This window comes from Cylas formicarius, unplaced genomic scaffold (genome assembly GCF_029955315.1).
Source record: "Cylas formicarius isolate icCylForm1 unplaced genomic scaffold, icCylForm1.1 PGA_scaffold_4__25_contigs__length_36172078, whole genome shotgun sequence".
Taxonomy (NCBI): Eukaryota; Metazoa; Arthropoda; class Insecta; order Coleoptera; family Brentidae; genus Cylas; species Cylas formicarius.
Genome location: NW_026844334.1, coordinates 23049605 through 23077476, shown reverse-complemented (window position 1 = coordinate 23077476; position 27872 = coordinate 23049605). Strand labels below are relative to the sequence as shown.

At 33.3% G+C, this 27872-nt stretch overlaps 5 protein-coding genes across 6 annotated transcripts; 3 read left to right on the top strand and 2 right to left on the bottom strand.

Annotated features, from left to right (window-relative positions):
• Positions 1-149: 149 nt before the first annotated feature.
• On the top strand, positions 150-2850 carry LOC132700587 (lysine-specific histone demethylase 1A). Its single transcript, XM_060668001.1, has one exon. The coding sequence runs from the start codon at positions 425-427 to the stop codon at positions 2591-2593; it is 2169 nt and encodes a 722-aa protein (XP_060523984.1). The 5' UTR covers positions 150-424; the 3' UTR covers positions 2594-2850.
• A 1101-nt stretch (positions 2851-3951) lies between these two features.
• On the top strand, positions 3952-5304 carry LOC132700558 (tRNA (adenine(58)-N(1))-methyltransferase catalytic subunit TRMT61A). The gene has a single exon (XM_060667954.1). It carries the CDS (start codon positions 4349-4351, stop codon positions 5270-5272), a length of 924 nt encoding a protein of 307 aa, XP_060523937.1. The 5' UTR covers positions 3952-4348; the 3' UTR covers positions 5273-5304.
• Positions 5305-5358: 54 nt separating this feature from the next.
• LOC132701414 (sodium channel protein Nach-like) lies at positions 5359-11634 on the bottom strand. The gene is made up of 9 exons (XM_060669295.1): positions 11520-11634; positions 11258-11458; positions 10434-10590; positions 10244-10374; positions 8693-8795; positions 8355-8634; positions 5698-5845; positions 5535-5638; positions 5359-5483 (listed from the first exon to the last, which is right to left on the bottom strand). The coding sequence occupies exons 1-9, from the start codon at positions 11597-11599 to the stop codon at positions 5359-5361; spliced, it is 1329 nt and encodes a 442-aa protein (XP_060525278.1). The 5' UTR covers positions 11600-11634.
• Positions 11635-12805: 1171 nt separating this feature from the next.
• LOC132700572 (acetylcholine receptor subunit beta-like 2) lies at positions 12806-26970 on the bottom strand. Of its 2 annotated transcripts, XM_060667982.1 has the most exons (12): positions 26451-26970; positions 20158-20700; positions 19210-19412; positions 19046-19155; positions 18803-18983; positions 18592-18751; positions 18141-18268; positions 17907-18082; positions 14317-14469; positions 14148-14260; positions 13983-14098; positions 12806-13930 (listed from the first exon to the last, which is right to left on the bottom strand). In XM_060667982.1, exons 2-12 carry the CDS (start codon positions 20228-20230, stop codon positions 13715-13717), a joined length of 1629 nt encoding a protein of 542 aa, XP_060523965.1. In that variant the 5' UTR covers positions 20231-20700; positions 26451-26970; the 3' UTR covers positions 12806-13714. The 2 variants fall into 2 exon arrangements, with proteins under 2 accessions (XP_060523965.1, XP_060523967.1); XM_060667984.1 differs by lacking the exon at positions 20158-20700.
• On the top strand, positions 20707-26107 carry LOC132700573 (putative inorganic phosphate cotransporter). The gene is made up of 8 exons (XM_060667985.1): positions 20707-21987; positions 22040-22179; positions 22526-22838; positions 22897-23117; positions 23168-23314; positions 23373-23505; positions 25184-25428; positions 25865-26107. Exons 1-8 carry the CDS (start codon positions 21906-21908, stop codon positions 26036-26038), a joined length of 1455 nt encoding a protein of 484 aa, XP_060523968.1. The 5' UTR covers positions 20707-21905; the 3' UTR covers positions 26039-26107.
• Positions 26971-27872: the final 902 nt, after the last annotated feature.

Genomic DNA, 27872 nt, shown 5'->3' with positions numbered 1-27872 from the left:
GGAGCTGTTTTCTCTATTATCAGCTCCTAAATATTTGATGTAAGCAAGTCAGAAATCCTCGACGGATGTCGGCAATAGCCGAATGCCCTGGGTACACTTGCTCAATTGAAGAGTGAAGAAGAAGAACATCAAAGGAAAACAAACAATTTATCTTATTGCTATTAAATTGTCTATAGTGGCTTAATAAATAAAGAAGTAAGCTATTTAAAGCAATGTGTGTATTTAATTAAAACTAACCAAGTTAATTAAAACCGATTGAATTTTGGTATCCTCAACTCTTAAAATTTTTATAAAATGGATAAAAAGGTATCATCTTCAAATTCAAGAGCTATAAAAAAAGATAAAAAGGAAGATATCAAATCGAAACTAAGTTAATTAAAATAATTTGAATTTTGGTATCTAAAACACTAAAAATTTTTATAAAATGGATAAAAAGGTATCATCTTCAAATTCAAAAGCTATAAAAAAAGACAAAAAGGAAGATATTAAGAAGGAAGATGAGAAGAAAAAAGATCCAGATATCGAGTCAGACTTGGATGATCCTGTCATTAAGGACCTGTTTTCGGGATTGGAGGGTGCCGCATTTCAAAGTAGAATGCCTTTTGATAAACTAACTTCCACAGAAGCAGCCTGTTTTCCTGATATAGCTTCAGCTGCGTTGCAAACCGTAAAAGTTTACTTGAATATACGCAATAAAATTTTACAAATGTGGTTGGAAAATCCCAAACAACAGCTTATATTGGATCATGTAATAAAGAAAATGGAACCTCCTTATAATAGCGATATTCCTTTGCTTAAACGTGTATATGGATTTCTAGATAGAAATGGCTTTATAAATTTTGGCATTTTCAAAAGACTTCGCCCCATACCTTCAAAAAAGTATGGCAAAGTAATTGTAATTGGTGCTGGAATTGCCGGATTGGCTGCAGCAAGACAATTGCAGCAGTTTGGTTTGGAAGTTATTGTCCTTGAGGCTCGTGATAGGGTAGGGGGACGAATAGCAACATTTAGAAAGGGAAATTACATAGCAGATCTTGGTGCTATGGTGGTAACAGGTCTGGGTGGTAATCCAGTAACTACTCTCAGTAAACAAATAGACATGGAATTACACAGAATTCGTCAAAAATGCCCCCTTTATCAATCTTGTGGACTAACAGTTGACAAGGATAAAGATGAAATGGTTGAAAGAGAATTTAACCGTTTGCTAGAAGCTACTTCATATTTATCACATCAATTGGATTTTAACTATGCAGGCAATAAACCTGTTAGTTTGGGACAAGCTCTTGAATGGGTAATTAAGCTGCAAGAGAAGCATGTAAAGGAAAAACATATACATCATTTGAAATCAATTATAGAATTGCAAGAAAAGCTTAAAAGTAATCAAATACAGTTAATTCAAGTAAAGGGACAAATGCAAGAAATTAATAAAAAAGTAAAGGAAGTAGCCCTGTTTGAGAAAAGAGACCTTCAACAAGAGTTTGTATACAGAAGTGGTATCAGAGACCTAAAAGCTCTTGCAAGGGAATGGGATCAACTTCAAGAACAAGCAAAGGAAATTGAGGATAAATTGAAATTAATAGAAAATTCACGACCAAGTGATGTATATTTATCATCCAAAGACAGGCAAATATTAGATTGGCATTTTGCAAATTTAGAATTTGCAAATGCAACTCCCCTCTCTAATTTATCTCTTAAGCATTGGGATCAAGATGATGATTTTGAATTTACAGGAAATCATTTAACGGTCCGTAATGGATATTCATGTGTGCCGGTAGCACTTGCAGAAGGGTTAGATATTAAACTCAATGCTGGTGTGAAGAATGTTCAATATAATAATGAAGGTGTTGAAGTCACTGTATATAACCCTAGAAACCCACAAACTGTTAACACCTACCACGCAGATGTTGTTTTATGCACTCTTCCACTAGGAGTTTTAAAATTAAGTACATCTCCATCCAGTGGGCAGCTTAATACAGTTCAGTTCTCTCCTCCTTTACCTGACTGGAAGACTTCAGCTATACAAAGACTTGGCTTTGGAAATTTGAACAAAGTAGTTTTATGTTTTGAACGCATCTTTTGGAACCCACAGGCAAATCTTTTTGGCCATGTTGGTAGTACAACTGCAAGCAGAGGAGAGCTGTTTTTATTTTGGAGTATTTATAAAGCGCCTGTTTTATTAGCCTTGGTAGCAGGGGAAGCAGCAGCCATAATGGAAAATGTTACTGATGATGTTATTGTGGGCAGATGTATAGCTGTTTTGCGTGGAATATTTGGACCTTCTGGAGTACCTCAACCAAAAGAAACAGTTGTTACACGCTGGAGAGCTGATCCATGGTCACGAGGTTCTTATAGTTTTGTGGCAGTTGGGAGTTCTGGAAGTGATTATGACCTTTTGGCATCTCCAGTTATCCCTCCAAGTTCACACGAAATGTCTGCAACATCTGGATTGGCTAGGGTATTTTTTGCTGGTGAACATACAATTCGAAATTATCCGGCAACTGTACATGGAGCTTTTTTAAGTGGTTTAAGAGAGGCCAGTAGAATTGCTGATCAAATTATTGGGAATCCTTGTTTACCACAACCTGTAGAATAGACAGCAAATTGGGCCCTACGAAAGAGAATTTTTGAAAACCTGATTGTGACGGTTATAAGTTCACAATTAGATGGTTGAATTGCTATTCCAAGCAATAAAAAATGCAAGATGCACAAATACACAGAGACACAGCTGAATTTTTTAGCGACAAAGAAAAAAATGTGTATATTTTACAATTTTAGGTAAATATCTAAGCTTAATAGATTGCTTAGAAAAAACAGTAATGATGTTTTATTTTTAAATAAATGCAATTCCTAAAACCGATTTTTTTGCCTTTAAGTAGTCAATGTTTCCTGTAATGTGCTCTTTTAACAGTAAGTTATTCTGTTCCCAGTGTTAGTCAGTTTTATTGTCCCACTGCTGACCCACATTTTTAATAACAATTACAATTTATTTTATAATAATATACAATTCGAAACATTAGGTAAAGGAACGCAAAATATTATAAATGTAGGAAAATTTGTGGGAGCAATTAGTCGTTTAAAACCGACAATATCCCTAAATATACGACATAACAAATCAAACAAAATGTATGTATATACATACGTAAACAAATAATTACTGTGTTTTAAAGAGTGATATCTTTTTATTGTCATCCGGCTAAGAGTTCGTGACTTTCTTGTATAAAGAAAACTAATTAGTTTCTCCATTGTTTCATTCATTAAAGATCAAGATCGAGGTATTTTGGTATTTTAACCATTAACCATAGAATTAGTTTATTTGATCTTAAGTCAATTTATACATAAATCGAGATGTCGAGAAAACCTTTTTTTTAATTTTTTTTTCCTGTATGTTTTGTTTTACTGAAAACGATTTAAGTGTAAGAACACAAATGTCACTGTTGTTCCATATAACGAGTCAGATTTTTAATGGTGTTTTGAGATGTGCTGTGTTATTTTTAACCGCCTGACATTGATTATAATTTAATTCGTAATTTCAAATGCTAAGGAAAATAAATTCAATTGAATTCAATTATTGGTTTCACGATTCATATTGGGCAAGTCTGCTAGGATCATTTGCCCACTTCCATCGAAGATTTTTTTAAGTTTCGGTCACTATGACTTTTTTCTTGAATTGATACGAAAAGAAACACGGCTCCATTAGCTTTCACCACCAAGCTCCGAGTCCATACGACCTGGTTACCGGCGTGCATGCAGAGACGATGAAACCGCAGGACACATACACTCAAAAGATGCTGTCTAGACACTATTTAAATGACACAACATTTTGACAGCTTAGAGAAAATACCATCCAAACATGTAGTTAATAGATAAATAGAAGCCCTGCCCATGTTGATATGACAGAAACTTATGAAGCAACGATATAGCTACTAGAGATAAAGAGCCTCTGCGTATACTGATAATACAGGAACATTTGAAGCAACTATGAAAAAAATTTTGGGAAGGTCCCATCGACATGCGCATGCCTGAGAATTAAACTATCGCTTTACAGAAGGATTTAAAACGTCGTTTTTAACTAATGACCTTGCGGCAGTAAACACCAGTCAGTACGTCAGTATTTTCTCAAAAAATATGTAAATCCAGATCCGATTAAAGCTTCAGGCAAAAAAGAGTTCAGTGTGTGAATATGGAGATTAGGAGGTGGAATTCTTTCTAACCAAAATGAACCACTTTACCCAAGATTGTAAAAAACGATATTTGACCAATTTAACAGCTTTGCGAGTAACCTAATTGTGCAGAGATTTTTTCGCGAAGTGATAATATTTGGCCCTTTTTTATTATTATTAGTATTATTATGAGTTTTAATGGCTATAAAGATAAAATAGAAGAAGGTGATCGAGTAATATTGTATCTAACGATTTCCAATGTGTATAGTATCCAGGCTGTAGCCAAAACTCTTAATAAAAAAGGCGTTGAAGTGGATAACGTTTTTCAAACTCCCTATGGAGCAATCAAATGTATAGATCTAATTGGAAAGTGTTATGGTTCTAAAATTTCACTTAGTAAGGGCTGGGGTTATGTACTGCAGCCCACTCCCGAGTTGTGGACCCTTACTCTTCCACATCGTACTCAAATCATTTATACACCAGACATTAGCATGATAATTTTACAACTTGAAATTTTTCCAGGCAGTGTTGTAATTGAAAGTGGAACTGGTAGCGGATCTCTTTCACATGCTCTAATTAGAGCAATTAAACCCACAGGACACTTATACACTTTTGATTTTCATGAAGTGAGAACTCAAACTGTTTTGCAGGAATTTAAAGATCATGGACTGAGTGATTATGTTTCTGTCATCAAACAAGATGTGTGTATGGTTGGTTTTGGCGAAGAGTTAAATGGAAAAGCAGACGCCATATTTTTGGACTTGCCTCTGCCTTGGAAGGCAATATCACATTCTGTGAAAGTATTAAAAAAACCAGGAGGTAGGATTTGTTCATTTTCACCATGCATTGAACAAGTTCAGAAAACTTGTACCGAACTCTCAGAATGGGGCTTTCAAGAAATTGAGACCATGGAAGTTCTTCAAACACAATACAGTGTTCAAACAAAGAATTTGCCTGTTATGAATCTTGATTTTTTGAAAACTAAAAGAAACAATGACAACCCTGATGAAAAGAGGGAGAGGGAAAATAAAAGCATGCTAACTTGTATAGCGCCTTCTCAAATGCCTGGTCATACAGGATATTTAACATTTGCCACATTGTACCCCACTTAAATATATAAATAATGTACATGTTCTTTTGTATTCATATACATATTTATAAGGAAATAAAAATCCAATAGATGGGAACATGTTTATTATTACATAAAATGATTTATGATATAAATTGTTCCCCCATATAACCATTCAGCAATTGAAACTGTTGTTTCGATGAGGGTAATAAAACTCATTCCTAAGAATAAGGATAGAATCCCCCCGAATGACACTGTAACAACAAAAAATAGTATTGTGTTGTATCAGACTTTTAAATACCCACCTATCAGACCTTGAAAACCAAATAATATATCTCTGTGGTATTTTGTATTTGGTGGAAGTAATCCCCATCTAAATGTTATTCTTTGTTCGAAATACGACGTTTGCCTGGAAGTTACCTTAAATTACCTTAATAAGCAATTTGGAAACTACTGTGAATGATGTACCATCTGGTGAGCTTTGATGATTCTTTCAAGTACAAGATGTGATGACATGGTTGAGGGCACTGGCACTCATTTTTGGTTATGGCTGCCTTAAACAGGTTCGAGTAACGAGCTAAACAAATGAGCCCATCTATGTCACAAATTTTGCCCTCTATAAAAAGTATTAAGCGACTAATTATCATTAGGTCCTATCGCGTTATAATTATTCGGACCAGGTACCGTGCGCTCAATTTAGCTTGATAACATTTTAATTGGCTGTAACTTTTTTGTTTTCAGAGATATCAAGATAAACAAAACGTACTGTTAGTAGGTAAGTTTTTTCCAAGTGACCTACAAAAACAAAACACTATCAATGTTCTGACATATAAGCCTACATCATATTTTTTTAAATGGGGCAATCCGTATATTATAAATTTGTTTAATAGAATACCTTATTCCGAATACGATCGATTCCGATGTGATAAATAGGCAAAAATAGGAAATTTTTATATAATTTCAAAGAGTGCTTTGACTGACCGCATCAACAATAATTATTTACAAATTAAAATAGAACAAAAACATTAAAAACTACAAGACACACTAAAGTAAAAAATTCTTTAATTATATGATGTCTTGCATTTAGTAACGTTTTCGGTCTGTGTCTTAACCGATTATTATTATTACAAGTAGTTCTGTGCATGTGAATTTTTATGTGTGCCCAAAAGAAAAAATCCATTAAAGTTAGGTCGGGGCTGTTAACTGGCTACTCCATAGTTCCGCCGTTCTCTGTTGAACGACTGGGATATTCCATGTTAAGAAAATTTTTAACTTGCACAACATTGTGAAGAGGGCCGCCGTCTTGCTGCCATATACTCGGCGCTGATATGTTAAGGGGTAAATCTTCTATATATTGTTCTATTTGTGGTCTAAGAGTTGCAAATAATGATCTCTGGTTAACTTTAAATATCGGACCAAAAATATGCCTATCTATGACACTACACCATACATTAATTAGTTGGTACCCCTGGGTTTTTATTTCGTGTATTTGTCTAGGATTATTTAAAGACCAATATCGCGCATTTTGTCTATTACAACCATTTTTTGTAATGAACGAACTTTCATCAGTACATAAAATTATTATTCTCATTATGCCTATTTAAAAAATATAAACAAAACTGCATCCACCTTTGACATTGTTCTGTACTTGATTTTTGAGTTTTACAAAATTTAAAGTTTAATATACTGACGACGAGTTGCGGTTGCACTTTTATTATTTTTACAGATGCTAAATTCGCCAAAAAACATTTTAACAACAATTGGACAATAATTCAATCATTTGTCAAACATAAACATATTATTTGTCAGTCAAGACGCGTTTTGAAATTATATGAAAAAAAATATTTTTTCCGATATGTCAAAAACCAGTGGACTAAAATATAAAGTGTGTCACATTATAATCGGAATAAGATATTCTATAATATACAGGGTGTTCCATTTAAAAAAATATGATGTAGGCTTATTTGTCAGAAAATTGATTGTTTTGTTTTATACGTCACTCGAAAAAAAAAACCTGGCTACTAACCCTACATTTTATTTTCTTACAGCTAATTAAAATGTTATCAAGATGAATTGAACGCACGGTACAAGCTCTGGTGCGTGTTACAAAATTCCTAATATGGGAAAATGAAAAGGGTTTAGGAGGATGGAAGAGATATATGATAAAAATTTAAATTTTTTATTAGTAATTTAAAGGTCTGTATTTCGCAACAAAGCATTTCTGAAATTATTTAGCAAAGTATATATATTCGGACACCCAATACAAAACAAAATTACTCAAGAAACTTTGGTTTTCACATTAATTCTCCACAAACCTCAGCAAAATTGATTAAAATCCAACTCAAAACAGTCAGCAAAGTAGTTTTTGCTGGTGAGGTGAGGAAAAATGTGACACTGTATTATTAGTTGCATATCCCCTGTACTATGGGGTTACTGTTTAATAGGATCCTAATAATCGATAGGTATAGAACGTAATAGTATATTATGCACTTTAGTCACAAATTTGATTTGGCACACGGCTTAGAGAGTGTTTAATAAACAAGTAACTGAAGAAGTTTTTTTTTTCTACGGCGAGTTAGTTTTCGCGGCATTTTTGCAAAACAACACGAATAAAGTTATGAATATCGCTGACGAAGCTGCCGTGTTAAAGTGGCACGTGTAATGCACGAGGCTGTCCTGTTCGTTCAGTTCTTGAACTATATCGTCGCAGAAAACTTGTATGGATTACAGGATTCGCGACAATAAGACATCGCTTACTTGTACGGGAAATAGGTCTGATATAGTAAAAATACCCATTTTTACTATACCAGTATATTTTAACTTTTCTGTTTCTATATCGGGAATTAGTACAGTGTGGTAATATCCCGGAAATATCCGAAGTTGCTCGGATCCATAGAAAACGAAACTGACGTGGTAAAATGACAGTAGAATTAATTATTTTACAGAAAGGGGCAGAAAAACAAAATTTTCGTCGGCATATTTAAATTGATAGAATATTTTGTTAGGAATAGGAAACGGCGTGAAAATAATTTTTAATTTCTTACTTTACCAGTACTTTATATATCTACCATACCGTCTAAAGTCAAATGCTAGGGGAATGAAGTAGATTAGTTTTAAAATCTCACCTAAAAATATATAGAAAAAAGGTTTACATCCACAACGATTCATCGCTAACTGATACCGGCATATAGTATAGCAAACAGTACTACTGTAAACAGGTACGTTTTTGGTAATAGGTTCGTCATCGAATCTGCATTTCCTTTGAAACGGTGTCAGGTATCTAATATTCGGAGATGACGTTGTTTCCATTAATTCATAATTGACTTCCAATTCCTCACTTTCAAATACGGTTAGGGGAGATTCTGTCGTGGCGTGGATTATGTCAAGATTGGAGTGAATGTAATACTGAAAAACAACTATTGAAAAATGTTCGAAAATAGTTAACTTCTAATACAAAACATACATTCAGAGGCAAAGTTGGATCGGAATCGTATCTGGCATAACATAAACCATTTAAATATGGGCAATGTAAAATATTTGCATATTTGTGCGAATGTAATGTGTCACTAAAACCAAAGTAATAACTACTATTTTTGTTTTACGTTGTAGAGGGGTATACAATTTTCGACACTTTTCCGGATTATTTCGGAGCTTTCATAAAGCAATTAGATTTAGCGCCATCAATACAGCAAAATCACAAAATGGCCTTATTTAATGTCATAATCAGTTTCCTTAACGCAAAATTATGCCTAGATCACTAAACAACTGAATATCGCGTCTCCGATTCACTGAAAAGAAATGTAACCCTGTATATTTTCAAAAAGCAAAAGAGTCTGTGTCATTACTTTGTGCATAGTTTGTCGTGAAATTTAAGTTAACCAAACCAAAACAAGGCAACTACGTACTTTATTTAAATTATTGCTACAAATTTTTACCCGATGGCGAATCATACGTAGTATCCAAAGTAGTACCGTCACAATGTCAACTAGCGTGCCCAAATATATATTCCAAACAAAACTAATTTTCCTTTTCAATCGAACAGTCTGTTCGCGAGTCATCGTAGAGGTGATTTTGGGATTCTCTGCACTCCTTATTTTGATAACTTTGAAGTTTATATCTTATTTGAACCTTGCGCACTTCATGAGAAATCACATTTTTCCCTGCTAGTTGGCAAGGCATAACGTTATTTACATAGTGGGGGAACAAGATTGCCATTAGCCGACGCTGATGTCAGCAATAATAAATTAAGTGTCCGAGACAAGAAATTTTTTGGGCTATAAGTTCAAAATAATATATTAACTTTTATTTCATTTTACCGTAAATAAATTATAAATTATTATTGTCAAATGCCAACTTCAAACTGGCCAAGACTGGCAGATTAACCTTACTAAATGCGACTAATGGGTCCATTATTTCCAAATCCAAAGGAGGTTTCTCTATTATAAGTCCATTGGACAGTTCGTTAATAAAAATATCTTGCAGAATAATATCTCTAATAAGATAACACTAGCTATATTTTGCATTGCGATGAACACAAATGATTTATAAAAATAAAGAAATGTCAATAAAAATAACCATGCAAAAACTAAAAATCTTTGCTTAAAAATAACATTAGAAAAGGTACATCGTAACAAATAAAGTGATATCAGGATACTACTTTTTCTACTCTGTATGCCGAAATATTCAATTATGCACTTTGGATATTTTCTTTAGATTTAGATACTTATGGTATTTTGATACATGTCAGTTTTGATGGCCACATCATAAGTCATTCCATGAGTGTTGCAAGAATGTACCCAAAAATTAACGGTCGTCGAAAGAGTGTAGTCTGTTATAGTATGCAAAACGTTGATAATCAAAATTTACATGGAGTTTGAAAATTTCATGGAACCATTTGCTGAATGGAAAAGTAGGACGGGATTGCGAACATCGATATTTTTTAATAACTTAAATAACCGAGATAATCCGTGTAAAAGTGTGGGAAGCTGGACACCCTGCATACATTGATACCTACTTTGGGGACAACAACCATGCGAATTTAGAATTAACCGTAAAACACAATCCTATTTCGGTTAAAACCAATTGCCACTCCGTTCTACTTTCAGTCTGAAAAGTTACCAATGTCCCACGAATGTCGGGATGTACCTGGCGACGAGATCGTTTAAATAACACAGTAACATCCCTGATGAAAAACAGATGATCACCTGTGTAACTATTTCCGTCATGTCGACACGATTCAAAGAAGGGTCATTTCCAAACTTCTTTAAAGCAAACATATTTTCGAAGCTAATATTCGCCAGGATTTGAATAAAGTCCAGGTAATAGAGATACTTGGGGTGCGTGCTAGAGACATTCCACAACCTAAACATAAGTACGCCTTGTTTTCTGTTTTGAATGGTTAAGGGTGCAATATTTCTTTCACAGTTTCCGGCATAAACTTGACTTTTTCGCGTCGTTTAAGAAATTGTAATTAGGTATAAAATTATTCTCTAATAATTAATAATAATTAAAATAATTAAGGTTTTTTTAAAACCCGTATTAGCTTCTCTTAAAAGAAACATGGATATGAAAATATTTGCCTTTGGATAACATGACTTAAGCATCAGTTTATCATCTCTCGATAAAGACCCTATATATTACATTAATAGTTTCTTTATTCTATTTTTCTCCTGTGAACTGAAATTCATTTTATATTTCTACAATTCTAAAATTGGTTTGATTATTTCAGAAGCCATTCAAGTGATAAACCAAAACCAAAACTATAGAACAAGAAAATATTTTGTTTTTATAAAAATACTCGGTGTTATAAGTGTTTTCAATAAAAATATCACTAATCTCCGAAAGAACTGCCTTCCTAATAGGATAGCCTTCGTTAGTTTTCTTCTAAACGGTACTTTTGGATCTGGATTGGTTAGTTTTGGAATAGTAAATCAATTGTTGTGCAAATAAATGAATAAGCTTCATTAAAAAAAAGATAGGATTATAAAATTTAATAAAAACTCCTACTTATTCTTATCATTTTTTTTACCTTCGAATGAGTTGAGAGGCTTTGTCATCATCCACCCTGTTTAGGAAACAAGCAGTGGCTGCGGGGAAGGCATTTTCCCAATTTCGAAAGTCTTTTTTAATCGAAACAACCGTAGGATGATCGGAAAAATGGGTCCAATTTGTCCTAATAAGGAAAATTGCATATCCGGCGGCTGCCAAAATTATTAGTATCCAACACACCCTATAAATATGAAGTAGTCCGTATTACGCCTGGTGTTGGTTTAATGACCATCTAAACTTACCTTTCTATTTTATGTAAACGAGGATTTCCCAATAATTTTATTCCAAGCAGGTTGGGGTTAGCCCGAATACGATAAACCATTGCTGCTCAGATAGAGCTTACGTTTGATGGCTAACAAATAATATATTAGTGGCATTATATGTGGAAAATATTAGTGCGTTTAGATCCATGAAGAGATAAGACAATCCATTAACCAAGGAGGGGGCGGGGTAAAATGAGATCGATGGGATAATGGGCTTTTACATAAATTTTAGACGACAACGGATATCGGTATTATCGTATTTATTATTGCAATTGTTAATGTATCTATATATATATATATATATATATATATATATATATATATATATATATATATATATATATATATATATATATATATTCTCACGTATTGATTCACGGATGGAAAAATATGATGACACTATATTCCGGGATATCATCCGTTCGCTCGTTGAACTCCGACTGGAATCCTGCATCCGACTGGAATCCTGCAAATCTTGCATCCGACTGGAATCCTGCAGACGTTTCGCCAAAATCTCACTTGGCATCTTCAATGCTCGCGCTCCGAAAACACTTCGAACACTTTGTCCGTAGGTCATAATACGGCCATTATTAAACTACCGAATAGTCTTATATTTATAACGTTACAAATACTTCCGTATTTCAAAAATCGCTGTTCGTTGAGACGACCAATGATTTTTGTTGTTTTCTGATACTGGTAACGAATCAGGGCGTCTCCAAAAAAGTTTATTGAGAACCACCGCCATTGGGGGATTTTTTCTAGTAATAATTAGGCTACATTTTTCAGAGGCCCCTCTAAATTCTGTATGTGATGGAGTTCACGATTTGAATAAACGTTTTGGGAAAATCTGGACAATTTTAAAGAAAAACAAGTGACATCCTTTAAAAATCATGACACTGCATCATCTTACGGAGGCACTAAGACTACGGTTATGTTAGAGAGACCATAAATAACGGTAATGGTGCCCAAAAGAAAAACGTACATTATTAGTCTACAGAAATTTCAGAAAAATATTTTGAAGAAACGTTCTGGGTGTCAATGCTTGGTGTGGAATTAATTATACTGAAGGGAGTTTGTGGATAATGTTGAATGAAGCTGCTGAAATTATTTTTCAACAAAATTGAGCACCTCCACAATGTTGCTCGAGTAACGGACTATCTCAACGATAAATGTAGAGAATGGATTGGAAGACACGGAAGAACGGTTTTAGACGTTTTCATGGGGTTATTTAAAAAATAAAATTTATTTTATAACGTAAGGAAACATTTATATAATAAAAGAGGGAATTAGAACACATTCAACATTTGGCCGAATACTATAAATAAATAATGTAGTTAATCACGCCTAAGTATATTTTACAATCATATTAATAATATATAAAATGACTTAACAAAGACGTCAAAACAAATAATGAAAAATGGCGATCCATGCCTTACTAAACATAACACGTGCTCTATTGAAGATTACTTAAACTAAGTAAATTAGAAAAACTTTTGAAAACTGGCATCTCATTAATGTTAAAGATAAAAATAATGATTATCCATTTTTATTTTTTATTTTGATTTTTCTGATCTTAACGATTATCAAAACGATTTATATTAATATGTTAAAGACGATTTTTCTCTACAAAAAAACAAATGAAATTCGAAACTATTCGGTGTTGTATAACGAAAATTCGAAAAATATTGATAACACCACGAGGATGCTCTGAGAATATGCTCAGGATGTGTAAGAATGATCCGAGCATTGAAAAAGAAATATACGGTTATTGAATAAAGTTGCAGAGTTACTCCAACTAAACACCTTTTCTTCCAATGAGTTTTAATAATGCGAAAGTCGTTATAGTATTCACCATACTGGATATTTTGAACCTCTTTTTCAATTAAATGAAAGGCAAATTCAGTTTGCTATAATTGTATTTCTGTCTCGCTCCGTCTATTTATTCGCACCCTCCCTTATCGTTGAAAATGAAACATATTGTCGATATTGTACAATAAAATACATATTCTACTTCGAAATTACAATTACCAACACTTTCTTAATCAAAGCACATTCCAGAGCTTGGCTTGATCAATTTAGTTACCAGTGCTTTTTACCGATTAGATTTGATCCTATGCGAACGATAACAATGATCGATAAATGTTCGTTAGACCGTTAGTCCAATAATATTTTTTTTAAGAGGGAGGAAGACCAGGAGGTAGTGGTAACTGATTTTGAAATATTTTGCTCAAAGGAATTTCGCTCAGTTTCTGATCCACCGGAATTCTAGTGTCGTAAAGTGAAGGAGCTTGGAAAATGATGCCGCATGTTCCTCCGATGCAAGCCAATGTGAAAACCCAAAGGAAGAATCGGTCCAGTACCATAGAAACGAATTTCCAATCTTCGATAATCTGAAAAAGAGCAAACTTAGGTTTATCCGATAAATGAACCGAACAAGCGCACCTCATTATCCTTGTCCGCATCTCGGATGTGTTGGGCAATAAAACGAACTCCTTCCAAAGCTGTTAACACGTTGGCGGATAGATTTTTGGGTGCAAAATTAGCTGACGATCCACCCACTAAACATTACAATTAGTATGCAATTAATGTCGCCATATTGAAACTTACTGGAAGAGTGAGGCTTCATTTTGAGCTCTTCTTGGTCAGAGTTTTGCAAAGCAAAGCTTGGTTCTCTCGTGGCGATTTTGAAATCCGTAGTGAACGGTTCGTTCATGTTTAACCTAAATATTATTTTTATAAATTTCAATTAATAAACTTTATAACAGGTCGCACTCACTGGATGTCGATTTCATTGGAGTAGCCACGGGGCGGTAGGGAGTCGTCGTATTCCGGCAGTGTGTATGTGGTGCGTCTCATAATTAATAATTTCGGCATCAGCTGAAGAAATATTTTTCGGAACGTGGGAGACATTTTATGTGTCGACGGTGATCTGAAAAATTAAAAATTTATGGACCTCTTAATAGTTATTATTATTATTATTGATATGTTGTTATGAAATATTTTATACTGTACATAGTGCAATTTTTCTCTCCGCTGATTTTTTTTTTTTGAAATATTCTCCATATTTTTAGGCTAGAATAGAGTATAATTTAAATTTTTAGTGCTAGAGTAGTTGAATATTTCTAGTATTCTAATTATCCAAAATATTAATTAATTTTCGTCTCATGCAAAATTGGAAAAAAGCTAGGAAAAAAGTAATTTTTCTCAAATGAAACGCCCTGGTTGTTATCAAATATTCTCATAGAACATCAAAAGCGTTTTTAATACACATGTTATGTTGATTTACCTAAATGCTAACAACTAACAAAATGTTGTAAGTTTAATTTAGATATCTATCAAAAATTCACACTAATCATTGGATTGACACACAAATGTTTTATTGATAAGATTTAAGACGCGAAGAAAAAAGATTTGAAATGGATATAAATATTATTGAAATGAAGTTTTGAAGAAACTTTTTATCTATGGAGCGTGTGGACGCCTTAACTTTTTCCATAGAGAAAGTTAAAAACCAATGTGACCAAAGTTTCTGCACTTCCGTTTTCCAAAAACTATGGTTTCAAAAATATATATATATATATATATATATGTATATATATATATATATATATATATATATATATATATATATATATATATATATATATATATATATATATATATATATATATATATAAATATGTATATATATATATATATATATATATATATATATATATATATATATATATATATATATATATATATATATATATATATATATATATATATATATATATATATATATATATATATATATATATATATATATATATATATATATATATATATATATATATATATATATATATATATATATACAGTGTGTCCAAGATAAGGATGCACAGCATGGGGATCTCGGAAACTATAAGAGATACAGTGTCGGTTAAATTAGACAAAAGTTGCGCATTTTGATACCGAACAAGATCCCGTTTTACAAATTTGAAAATTCCAAGCCGTTCCGGAAATATCCGAGAAAAACCGAAATATTGCGATTTCGTTTTTATTATTTTTCAAAGCTATTTGAAAAGATATGAAAAAACGGAAAACACTTTTCCATTGGCACTTTTTAATCTCTCCAAATTGACGTTAACAAATTTTCATTACAGCGTTTCGATTCCATGGAACCACCATCAACTTTGATTTTTCTTATGGGACGGAAAAAAAGTACACACAGTATTAGGTTGTGCTTTTCATTGCGAATTCAACGATGTACGATACAATACGGTTACTTATGTTTTTATCCAGAAAAATGGCTTTTTAATACATTTCTAGTATTTTATTGTAGTAGGCCATGAGATCCGAACGATGAAAGGCAAAAGAAAATGGTTGACAAGTTCGAGTTAATGTGTTTATTTATTTACTAACTCTAACTGTTCATTTAACATAACAACTAAATCCAACAAGTTAATGAAAAACAAATTCTATAACAAATGTTCGAATAAATGACCTCCATTTTCTAGGCATAAGTACGCCCGTCTCACGGTAGACTCCAAAACACGACTTAACATTTCAGGAGTAATTTTATTAAACGCTGCTCGTACTGATTGACGTAATTGTTCCTCGTTGTCAAAACATTCTTTGAATACTTCATTTTTTATGTAGCCCCCCCCATAAGAAAAAGTCCAAGGGAGTTAAGTCCGGCGACCTTGGAGGCCAAGGTGTTTCACTGTAAGTCCCAATGTATTTTCCATCAAACCGTTCAGTTAAATATTGGCGAACTTCTCTGGAGTTATGGGCTGGGGCACCATCTTGTTGGAACCAGCAGCCTTGCACAGCGCCTAGCGGTAAATCATCTAAGGCATCTTCTAAATCGTGCCTCAAGATGTCAAGGTACCGCTCGGAAGTTAAGGAATTATTATAGAAAATAGGGCCTATAATCTTGCTACCAAAAATCCCACACCAAATATAAAACCCAAAGCGAACTTGATGTCTGGATAGCCTATTAACACGTGGATTTTGTTGCGACCAATAGTGTGTATTGCGCCTGTTATAAATACCGTTATTGGTCACCATACTTTCATCAGACCAAATCACTTTATATGGAAAATTAAAACTCACATCACACATCCTGGTATACCACTCACAAAAATGTCTACGTCGTTCGTCGTCACCCGGTCTTAATCCTTGACATATTCTGAATTTGTAAGGCTTAAATTCATTTTTCCTTAAAATAAACTGAGCTGTAGATTTAGCTACCCCATTCTGGTCTTCAATTTCTCTGGTAGAAGTTTGTGGATTTTCGATAACAGATTGTAGAACAATGTATTGGTTTTCTTCATTGGAAGGTTTTTGTCGGGATAATGCAGGCTTCTTAAATGATCCATATTCTTTCAGATTAAATAACAAACGCCGAAAAATATCTTGTCAGGTTGTCTCCGCTCTGGGTATTTGTTAGAATACATACGCTCGGCTTCCACACAATTTCTTTGGCATCAGATGTAGCAAGACAGCATATCACATTTTTCTTCGTTTGTAAAATTACCTCCCTCCATTGTAGAACAAAATAAATTAGAAAAAGACAACAACAATAAAAATACAAAAACAATAACTAAAGGAATAAACTTATGATCGACTGATAACAAAGACAAATAACATTAATGTGTCATTGAAATTGACTGGATGTCATTTTGTCATGGCCTACTCCATTTAAATGCTGAAATGTATTAAAAAGCCATTTTTCTGGATAAAAACATAAGTAACCGTATTGTATCGTACATCGTTGAATTCGCAATGAAAAGCACAACCTAATACTGTGTGTACTTTTTTTCCGTCCCATAAGAAAAATCAAAGTTGATGGTGGTTCCATGGAATCGAAACGCTGTAATGAAAATTTGTTAACGTCAATTTGGAGAGATTAAAAAGTGCCAATGGAAAAGTGTTTTCCGTTTTTTCATATCTTTTCAAATAGCTTTAAAAAATAATAAAAACGAAATCGCAATATTTCGGTTTTTCTCGGATATTTCCGGAACGGCTTGGAATTTTCAAATTTGTAAAACGGGATCTTGTTCGGTATCAAAATGCGCAACTTTTGTCTAATTTAACCGACACTGTATCTCTTATAGTTTCCGAGATCCCCATGCTGTGCATCCTTATCTTGGACACACTGTATATATATATATATATATATATATATATATATATATATATATATATATATATATATATATATATATATATATATATATATATATATATATATATATATATATATATATATATATATATATATTGAAGTGAATTTAAAGACTAGAAATTTTATAGAATTTTCAAGCAACTTAATAGAATACCAAGTACAATTTCATACATTACGTTTTGAAGTCTTACCTGAAGTGAACATTTAACACACATACAGTAACCCAAATGGATGAAGTAACAAGTATCATAGTAAATAGTAGATACTTCCCTAATAATGGCACAGCCAGCGAGGTAGGTGGAATGATTTCAGCCAGCAACAGGAAGAAAACTGTGAGAGATAGTAATATTGAGACGCATAAGGTGACCTAAAATATTGTGATTGTACATATATACTCATATTGATATAATATAGATCATACTTGCCTTTTCGCCTGAGTCTGAAGGCAAATAAAACACTAACACTGTAAGAAATGTTATTCCCACACACGGAATGATTAAATTAACTGTGTAGAATAAGGTTTTCCTTCGCATGGTAATTTTGAACGTTATATCTGCAAAAGTAGTTTTGATTATTAATCACAACATGTTCAAACCGCAATCAGTGGGTGTCAAAATCAACGTAAGATTATTTATATCTACACAGTGAGTTATTTAGATATTTAGGTAGAATATTTACGGCTATTAGTTCGATTGGAATAAAAACGAGAATAAGATTTGAAAGCAATCTTCAACAATATGTAAGTGCCTGCCTTGCTGGTGCTCTAGAAAGGAATATTATTATATTTTTTATTTTGCGTTTCTTTGAAGGAGTCTTATGTGACCAACGGTTCAATGCCATGCAAAGAAAATGGTATACGAAAAAGATATATCCTACCAGAATAGGGTTCATCAGGACAGCATGGATAGTACTCCTCATTCCTTGTGGCGGGTACTGCTAGAATATCCCATTCCACGGATAAATAAAATTCAGAAAGATCTATACCGACTTTTATTATATTACTCCCGGCTTGTTGCTCCATGTGTCTCAAGTCAATCTAAAATACTTACAATCAGGTGCAGTTAAGCAAGATTACACCAAATGCTACCTGGAGGCCATTATAAGTCCACGAGGCGAACTTCATTAAACAACTTTGTTCATCGAAAGGGAAATATTGCACATTTATTTCACAGGATGACTTGTATATCGAAGGAGGTTTCCAAACTACCTCTCCCGTATATTTTAATGTGGCTTTTGTCATAAGGGTAACTTCGTAATTTCCATCAGCACTATCGAAATATGCATTTTATTAAACAGGAATATTTTGAGAAACACCGCGTACTGTGCTTACTTATTAAACAGAACGATGTCCGGAAGCCAAATGTGTTCAGAGGGTACGTATAACATTTCAACCCCTCCGTATTCCTCCGGGTCCCATCGGAGTTTATAATCGTACCATTTCTACAAAATTGTTATTGTTACAGCCGGCGACATGTGCCGTATTATTTAAATTACCTGTACTACCCAGAGGTTGGTTGTCATAACTTGGTTCTTCAGGTTCATTTCGATAAGTTGAGAAAGTTTTAGACTTAGCCATACGGTGAGAGTTTCTGTGTGGTTGATCACTGGTCGAATCAATCTGTTATAGTTGCTGAGGAGATCATCGTATAATCTTTTCGCATCTGGATTGGCTTCAATGTGTTTAATGTCGGCTGCCACTATAACATATATTGTTTGCACATACCTTCCCAATACATAATTAGGTTTTGAAGCTTATGTTTATTCGATAAATACAATTAAATTGTACGGAGCACAAACATCTTTCACATAATGAGACGTACCTATCGAACACTTTCATTTGCAATAATTTAATCGCGCATTCTATTATTAAAAATTCTATTATTAAAAGAGCTTGTTGATTTATAAGGCGACAAACCGTATTGGAATTGATTTCCTTATGGTGAAAGGTTCTACAGTTGTTTTATGTGAACATGTTTTTCACTTAGATTTTTCCTGCAAAAATCTTTAGTATCTCGAATTTTTTTATAAAAAGAAAAACTATATGGAAGTATTTATATTAAACACTAAACAAATAATAAAAATTTCTTTATAAAAAAAACTACGGCAATAAAAAGTATCCAAAGACTTTTTTCACGTTTTCGCGTTTTCAGGTCGAATGTTTCGATAATTGCCCACCTCTTACAAATAAAAAAAAATGCCCGTAGCGAACATTATGGTGATTCTGTAATACTTATTGCATGGAATTTCAGTGCTGTTCTCAGAATAAGTTATCGGACACTACTAATTTGTTTTAAATTGTGCCAAATATTTATATATTTCTTTTTTTTTAGTTAGTTATCAAACACCTGTGTAGATAACTACAATTTGCATAAATCAAAATATAAATTTAAATGTTCCTATATTTTATGGTTATTTTTGATACGAAGGAAAATTAAAACTTACCTTCATGATAATAGGTGAAACCAAATATAGCCACCAAGTAAATCCATAAGTGATTTGGTGCTGAGTAATGCATTTTCTTTTGTGATATTTGCAGCAATTGGTTACGCCTACATTTTAGACCGCGGTTCAGAACATCTCTTTCAGCGGAAGATCAATATGGGATCAACGCGCAAAAGCGTCCCTTCGCACATTGTTCTCTCGGATAATTTACAAAATGTTAGAACATTTTCCTCTTTAATATTTGTTTATCAATAATAATTATTACTACACTTTGAATTCAGATCCATTGGCAAGGGGAGGTTAATAGAAATTACTTTTGCATTCATGCGATAATTACATAGATTACGGCTGAAATCACACAGTAATATACTTTTAATTTTCGAGGACATGGATCAAGTGGGTACTCAAAATTTTTCATTTAATGCGGTATATGTATCGTTTGGACATGAACGTTGCTTTGCAAAGGTTTTAACTTTATCTAAATGTTGACACTGACAAATCTTCTGGATTCCTTTTGCGTCGGTTGATGGTGAATCGAACTTGCTGAAATTTCGCCAACAATCATGTTTTCTTCTTCAGAGCTTAAGTGAAACTTAGTTTCAGTTCATAGCTAAACTGAGTTTCAGTTAAGCTCAGCATTGCAGGCACACCTTTAAGTTTTACTCTGTATTCCTAAGCGCCTGCCTATAATGTATATTATTTACCCATTTTTGAACAACCCGAACCAACATAGTGCCTAGGCAGGATTTTTAATAACTTTTAATAGTCCTGTTTCTATAGTGAAATCTATTTGGATACCAATTTTTTCTAATACAATTTTACCTTTTCACCGACGAAAAATATTGATTCTGGTATTCTCACTACACACTATGTTTCCAAATTTTTTATACAAATACGATTTTTAACATTTTAGATCATCAAGAAGAGTAGGAAAAAAAGAAAAAATGTTGTTACTTAAGAGGATATTTATAATGAATAGCTAGAAATCTACCTAAATAAAAAATAACACAATAAACATTTTGAGAGAGGGTATAAAGTGTTAAGAAAGGTTTTTTTTTTTGGATGGCAAAATGTGTTACTAACAAAAGCATTAAGTTAGGGAGCTGAATCGACGAAACATAAATATCTCAGAAAATAGATTACCACAAAGAAACTTAAAAAGAATAACAATATATTAATAAAGCAAATCCACTCCTTGACACAAAAATATATCCAAGTAGTTTACTAACAAAGGCGGGACGTTTTACCTGACCATATCACTTGGAACCGTTCTAAAATGTGAGCTTGTACAGCTGCAATTTTAAAATAAATGGAATAAAAAAAAGGGTTTTCAAGCAACCGCTTTCACGCCTCTACTTTTCAGTGACTTTCTTGAACTGGCAAAGCAAGAAGGCCATTTGCAAAAGCGCAATTGCGGAGGGATTCCTCGCTGTTTGAATTTGTTTTGTTGGTTTTTTCCATAACTTTTCTGATGTCTCACCAATCATTACCAAATACAACATCATTCTGATTAGATAAGCGCATATTGTCTAATTTTCAAAGAACGATAACCGCGATACTTGAAAACTTAGGATAAAGTATAAAAAGTCAAACCTTTATAAAGTCTTTTATTTGCTATGTCCACTCGGTCAAGTATAAAGATGAATAAATAATACAAGCCGTACCGATGCCCTTCAAGGTCTGCTCCCAAAAATCTAATCCTTTTGAAGATAAAAGAAGCAAAGAATTTGCATATAGAGGAAATCAAGATGTCGACAGAAGAAGGAAAGGCAGCAGACAAAGATGAAATTGGACACAGAGCCAGCGTATTTCGAATATTTGATAATAGAGGTAAATTGGCAGTATCTGTAAGTACGAGGATCAAGATTTTATGCCTTCACAGGTCCTAAATTTGGCTCAAGACATATTCAAGTCTCTCTGATGTTTGTCTGCATGTCTGTTGCGTTTGCAATGAGAACGAATCTTTCCATTGCTATAGTGGCAATGACGGATAATACTACATCACCCAACCCTGACGTACCGGTAAGCGACATAGTAATAATAATGTATAAAATTGTTTTAAAGGGTATTAAAATACAACTTGGTAAACTTTCAATATATAATTGTTTAAATTTATTTTCAAGGTTGTCCAAAAATTGAAATATTAATTTTATTGATATAAATTGAGCAAACTACTAATTGATTAAATTTGTATGTGCCGGCGTAAAATTAATTTTGGTCGAAAACTTTTAACATTGAGCTAATAATGTTTAGCTATTTGCAGCTTCTTAGTTCGAGAATATTTTCTTGATAAAACTTTTATTCGAAAGATTTTAAATTTTTATATTTTCAGTCTCCAAATTAATAATATCTTAGTTACAAATTTCAGGCTTATGACTGGGACAACACCAGCGTCATTCTGTCGTCGTTTTTCTGGGGTTACATCGTTCTCCAAGTCTTAGCAGGCTATCTTGGGAAAACATACGGTCCTAAATATTTCCTACTGGGGTCCTATGTAATCAACACAATCTGTTTCACAATGATTCCGCTTGCCGCTGACAGTTTGGGCTCGATGGGAGTTATAATTTGCAGAATTGGCCAAGGGTTGTCCCAGGGATTCTTGTGGCCTTCAACGCATAATCTCCTTGGAAGATGGGCTCCGACCGAAGAAAGATCAAGATTAAGCATTATTGTATATTCGGGTATTCAGAGTAATAACGACAATTCATACATACGACAACAGAACATTTACTCCTGTAGGTGTTACTTTTGGAACTATTCTGTCATCAATAGTAACTGGTTACGTTTCTTCATCGTGGATGGGTTGGCCCCTCTCGTTCTACCTTTTCGGAGCGCTTGGAGTCTCATGGTGTATTATGTGGTTGTTCTTTGGACACAGCAGCCCAGCAGCTCACCCAGGAATTAGCAAAGAAGAGCAAAGATATATCGAATTGTCATTAGGGCAACAACATGATTCGGAAGTAAGCCATCGGACTATCATAGATGCCCACTTTTAATAAAGACATTTTAGGGGTCGCCACCATGGATGAAGATTTTTATGTGCATTCATTTCTGGGCAATTGTCGTGGCTAACATTGGGAACGCGTGGGGGTATAATATGCTGATTACCGAAATTCCCACCTATCTAACGAAGGTCATGAAATTTGATATAAAATCGGTAAGATAATGTAAATCGAAAGCATTACCGGTAAAACTGTATCCAGAATTATTTTTAGAACGGCGTGGTAAATGCTATACCTCCGGCAGTGGGTATGGTCAGCGGTATCGCTTTTGGGCAGTTTGCGGACTTTTTGTCAGAAAAAAAAAAACTAACTACGCTAAATGCGAGGAGAATTTTTCACGTGTTTGGTAAGCTACTTAAAAATTTGGTTAACACTTTAATAGGTAAATAATAATAATAATAATAATAATAATAATAATAATAATAATAATAATAATAATAATAATAATAAGTAATTAATAGGTAAATAGATGAAATCGCAATTAAATATGTTAAATTTGCGACGTTCCACTCCGATTATCTATATGAAAATTACAAATATTTTATCCGATTAATAAAACAAAACAAAGATAAAAACAGGTCCTTGGGCAATTACGTTGTTACATTGTTACACAAAATTGTTCGGGTTTGTCAAATGCGACGGTGAAATTAAACAAGTCGCTTTGTGTGAAACGGAACTTAAAATTTACTTCATCCAAATTAACAAAGTCGCTAACTAAATGCTAATTATATTCCCGCGCTGCAATGCTTTCTCTTTTCGCAACGCCTGCACCATAGGGGTCGAATAATCGAGTTGTCTTCTTAAGCAGCAGCGTGTGAGATATCGCTCCGATTTCTGTGTACGCCGGAATTCCTGGAGCTTAGGCAGGACCGGGCCAGAGCTGGGTCCAGCCCATTCGGCGCGCTTGTGCTTGTAATATTTTAGACAATAGCTATTTGTATAACTAATGTAAAAAGTGTATATTTGTTTGTTGGAAACAAAAATTTTTCAACTCGACAGGAAGTTGGGAGCTGCTAGAGTGCCGACTGCCACAAACATGCTATTTTCCACGCGTTGCATACAATATTTTTCAAGAATCGAATTAAATTTAACAGCTTTACCATAAAATAATCAAATTTTGAAGATTTTTTTCCAATAATGTGGCTTTCAGATAAAAAAAAAATGGCGGTCTCATATAAATATTTTTAGGAGGAATTGCAGTATGCAAGATATATGTGATGTTTCCATATGCAAATATATTTTTGTATTGCCACTCCGTAATGAATCTCTCTGTATAAATTTCAAAATGTTTGTCTTTCGATTTCATGGAAGAGTTATTAAAATATTTTTCAAAATTCTTGTTGGTTGCGACTTAGCTGCTATGGAGTTTCTGTCGCCATAATTTTGGGTTTCTTATCTTAAGCCATGTTTGCGCTACATTAACCTAGTAATAACTCTTATCTAACTAACTTACTACTTTGATATGATTCAATATTTTAATTGATAAATCCCAGATCTATATGCGTCAACAAGTGCTTTGCACCGATCGAAATCCAATGAAAAAAAAATGTGTTTTTGGTATTTCGATATTGATGTGCCTTTGGCAATATAAAATATACCCGTGGCTATCAGGTTCGCTGCTAATTATCGCCGATCCAGACAAGGACTTGTTTTCATTATTAAAAATGATGAGTCAATCCTCTGCATACCGGTGTAATATCGTTTTGATAAAAATATATTTTTCGGTATATATTTATCGACTTACGAAATTTGTTCGATGCAATGTGTGCTTAAAATGCAGTCAAACTCGATAACATTCTAACACACAAGTAAATACACAAAACATGATTGACAAACAAATACCAATAAATATAAATTTTAATCATTAGCTTACTATTAAGAAATACCAATGTTGTATAATTTTATTCATTTTTTAACAAAAATTATTTTCCAAAAAATTTAGTTTGGCAATATGTTGCGTTTAATGTTGGTCTAGCGGACTATTTAGTAATAACTCCAATATTATCATACAACCATCATTTTAGGATGCTACGGACAAGCTATTTGCCTTGTTGTCCTCGGATTTATAACTAAAGATCAAGCTTATTTATCGATTCTATTGCTTGCGATCGCCTACATCTGTTACGCATCGACTCTATGTGGAGCATCGATAAACCACATCGACCTTTCGCCAAGATTTTCAGGCATTATGCAAGGATTTAGCAATGGGGTGTCGCAATCCATAGCCATATTCTCGCCTTTAATGGTGAATTTTGTCGTTAAAGACCAAGTGAGTAATCGAGTCCAATCACATTAATCCAAAATACGCTTGTATACTTGTAGACTATACAGTGTCTCAAGATATCATGGGGGTATTGGAAACCATACGATACGAAACTACAAAATTCCTATCACTTCCGAAGATACGCTAAAAAACAACCAAAATTTGCCGATTTCGTTTTTATTTTAAGATATACAAAAATAAAGGCCACTTTCGCAGCTCTACAAGAGGGCGTTAAGAGATTTTAAGTTCGATGTTTCGATTTTTTCTTTTCTATTTTGCCGAAATCTCTCAACGCTATCTTGTAGAGCTCTAAAGGTGGCAACGATAATCATCTCCATGGTTTCCAATATCCCCGCCATTGATATCCTTATCTCAGACCAACTGTATAGTGAACTTTCGGGCTATATATATTTTCTGTAGCACATTTGAATCTATTTTCTAGACTGACGGATCTTCGTGGAAAATAATATTTTTTGTTGCGGCCGGTGTTTATGTCATTACATCGACTTTGTATGCAATATTTGCCTCGGCCAGTAGACAGTCCTGGGATTCACCCATGAAGCCCAACATGGAAAGGATAAAGAAGGCATCCGTCATCAGCATAAGTGGATTTTAGAGATCTGAGTTGTTATACGAACATTTTTTGTATTAGGTTGTATTACTTTTGTGAATAGTTTTTTATAAAATACACTCCTAAAATTTTTTTACTCAATTCGAGAAATTAATTATAATGAAAAATCGACGTGAGGAATTGTTAACATAATGATTTCAGACAGCTGTTTCAGCAACAATATATATATATATATATATATATATATATATATATATATATATATATATATATATAATAAAGACTTTTTTCTTGGGTATATATTATGGTCCGTTACGTAAAACAAAAGAAGAAAGTTTCTAATTCATAATAAATTTATTTAACGTTTCGACCGGTGTATTCGGTCTTTTTTCAAAAATATCTTAAAAATTGACTGGGTTTTATACAAGGCAACGAGAGCGAGAACAATAAAACTTACCCTAATTTTAAAATCGATGTAGAAATAAAAACATTTAGATACAACACACGACGGCACGAAATAAAACTGTAGATATAAAATTGTAAAACAAATACAAACGGTGTAAATATTGACAATAACAATTTGCATGCGCGTGTCTGCGAATCTATCGTGCGGACTGAGATATCAATTGGCATGCGAAGCAGAACTACGAAAGTACGTTTTTTTCCCCGGCGATGTTATTTATTTACTTCATTTTTTACTTTAGATTTAATTTTATACCAGCTACCCTTATTTATTTAGTTTTTAGATTATATTTTATATTTAGATCAGAATTGTATGGTAAATTATACTAACGACTTTTGTGCCGGTTTTAAAGTTTATGGATTGTTGTTTTTTTTGAATTTCTATCGATTCGTAGAGTTCTCTTTTTTTAGTATTAGGCTCTGTTTTCAGTATCTTTACATTTTGAAAATCGAATGAATGTTTAGTTTCACTACAGTGTGTATGAATAGCTGTTGGTTTTGTCAAATTTGTGCCCATTCATTCTATTTTTGAGATACTGACTCGTTTGTCCAATGTACACACTATCGCAACCCGAACATGGAACTTCATATACTATGCTACTACTTTTTTCATCTGGTATTTTTGCTTTAAGTTTAGAGAAAAATTGTGAATATGAAGACACGTTTTATAAACAAATAGAAGGCTGCGCGATGGGAATGGTAATCTCAAGTGTAGTTGCCCAGAAACTTATGGAATTTTTAGAAGAAACAGTTTCAGAAATCTAAATTTTAATTTACCCTTTTATTTCCGTTATGTCGATGACTCTATTACTGCGGTCCCAAAAAACAAAATCAAATCATTACAAGACTCCTTTCAATAAATTTAACCATAAATTACAATTTAAAGTCGAAATAGAGGAACTAAACAAAATAAATTTCTTAGATTTGACCTTGCACCGCAGTAAAAATAGTATAAAAACGAGTTGGTATACTAAAGAAAGCAAATCTACTAGGTACCTACATTTTGAATCGAACCACACCATCGCCCAAAAAAAAATCTGTTGTAATTGGTCTGGCAGATAGGGCAATTATGCTGTCCGATCCTGAATTTAGAAATGAAGCGTTAGGAAAAGCCAGGCACGAAATTAAACAAAACTGTTACCCGCAAAATCTAGTAGACAAAATTTTTAAAAAAAGAATTCATAAATTCTACAACGGTCTTCAACATAATCACAAATTTCAAAACAATAAAACAAAATATATACCGTTACCATACATTGCAGGTCTATCCGAAACCATCCAAGGTATTCTAAAGGAACATGACGTCAAAATAGGTCATAAGGGTCACAATTTGCAAAAACAATTTTTCTCTAAAATTAAAGCAAAAATACCAGATGAAAAAAGAAGTAACATAGTATATGAAGTTCCATGTTCGGGT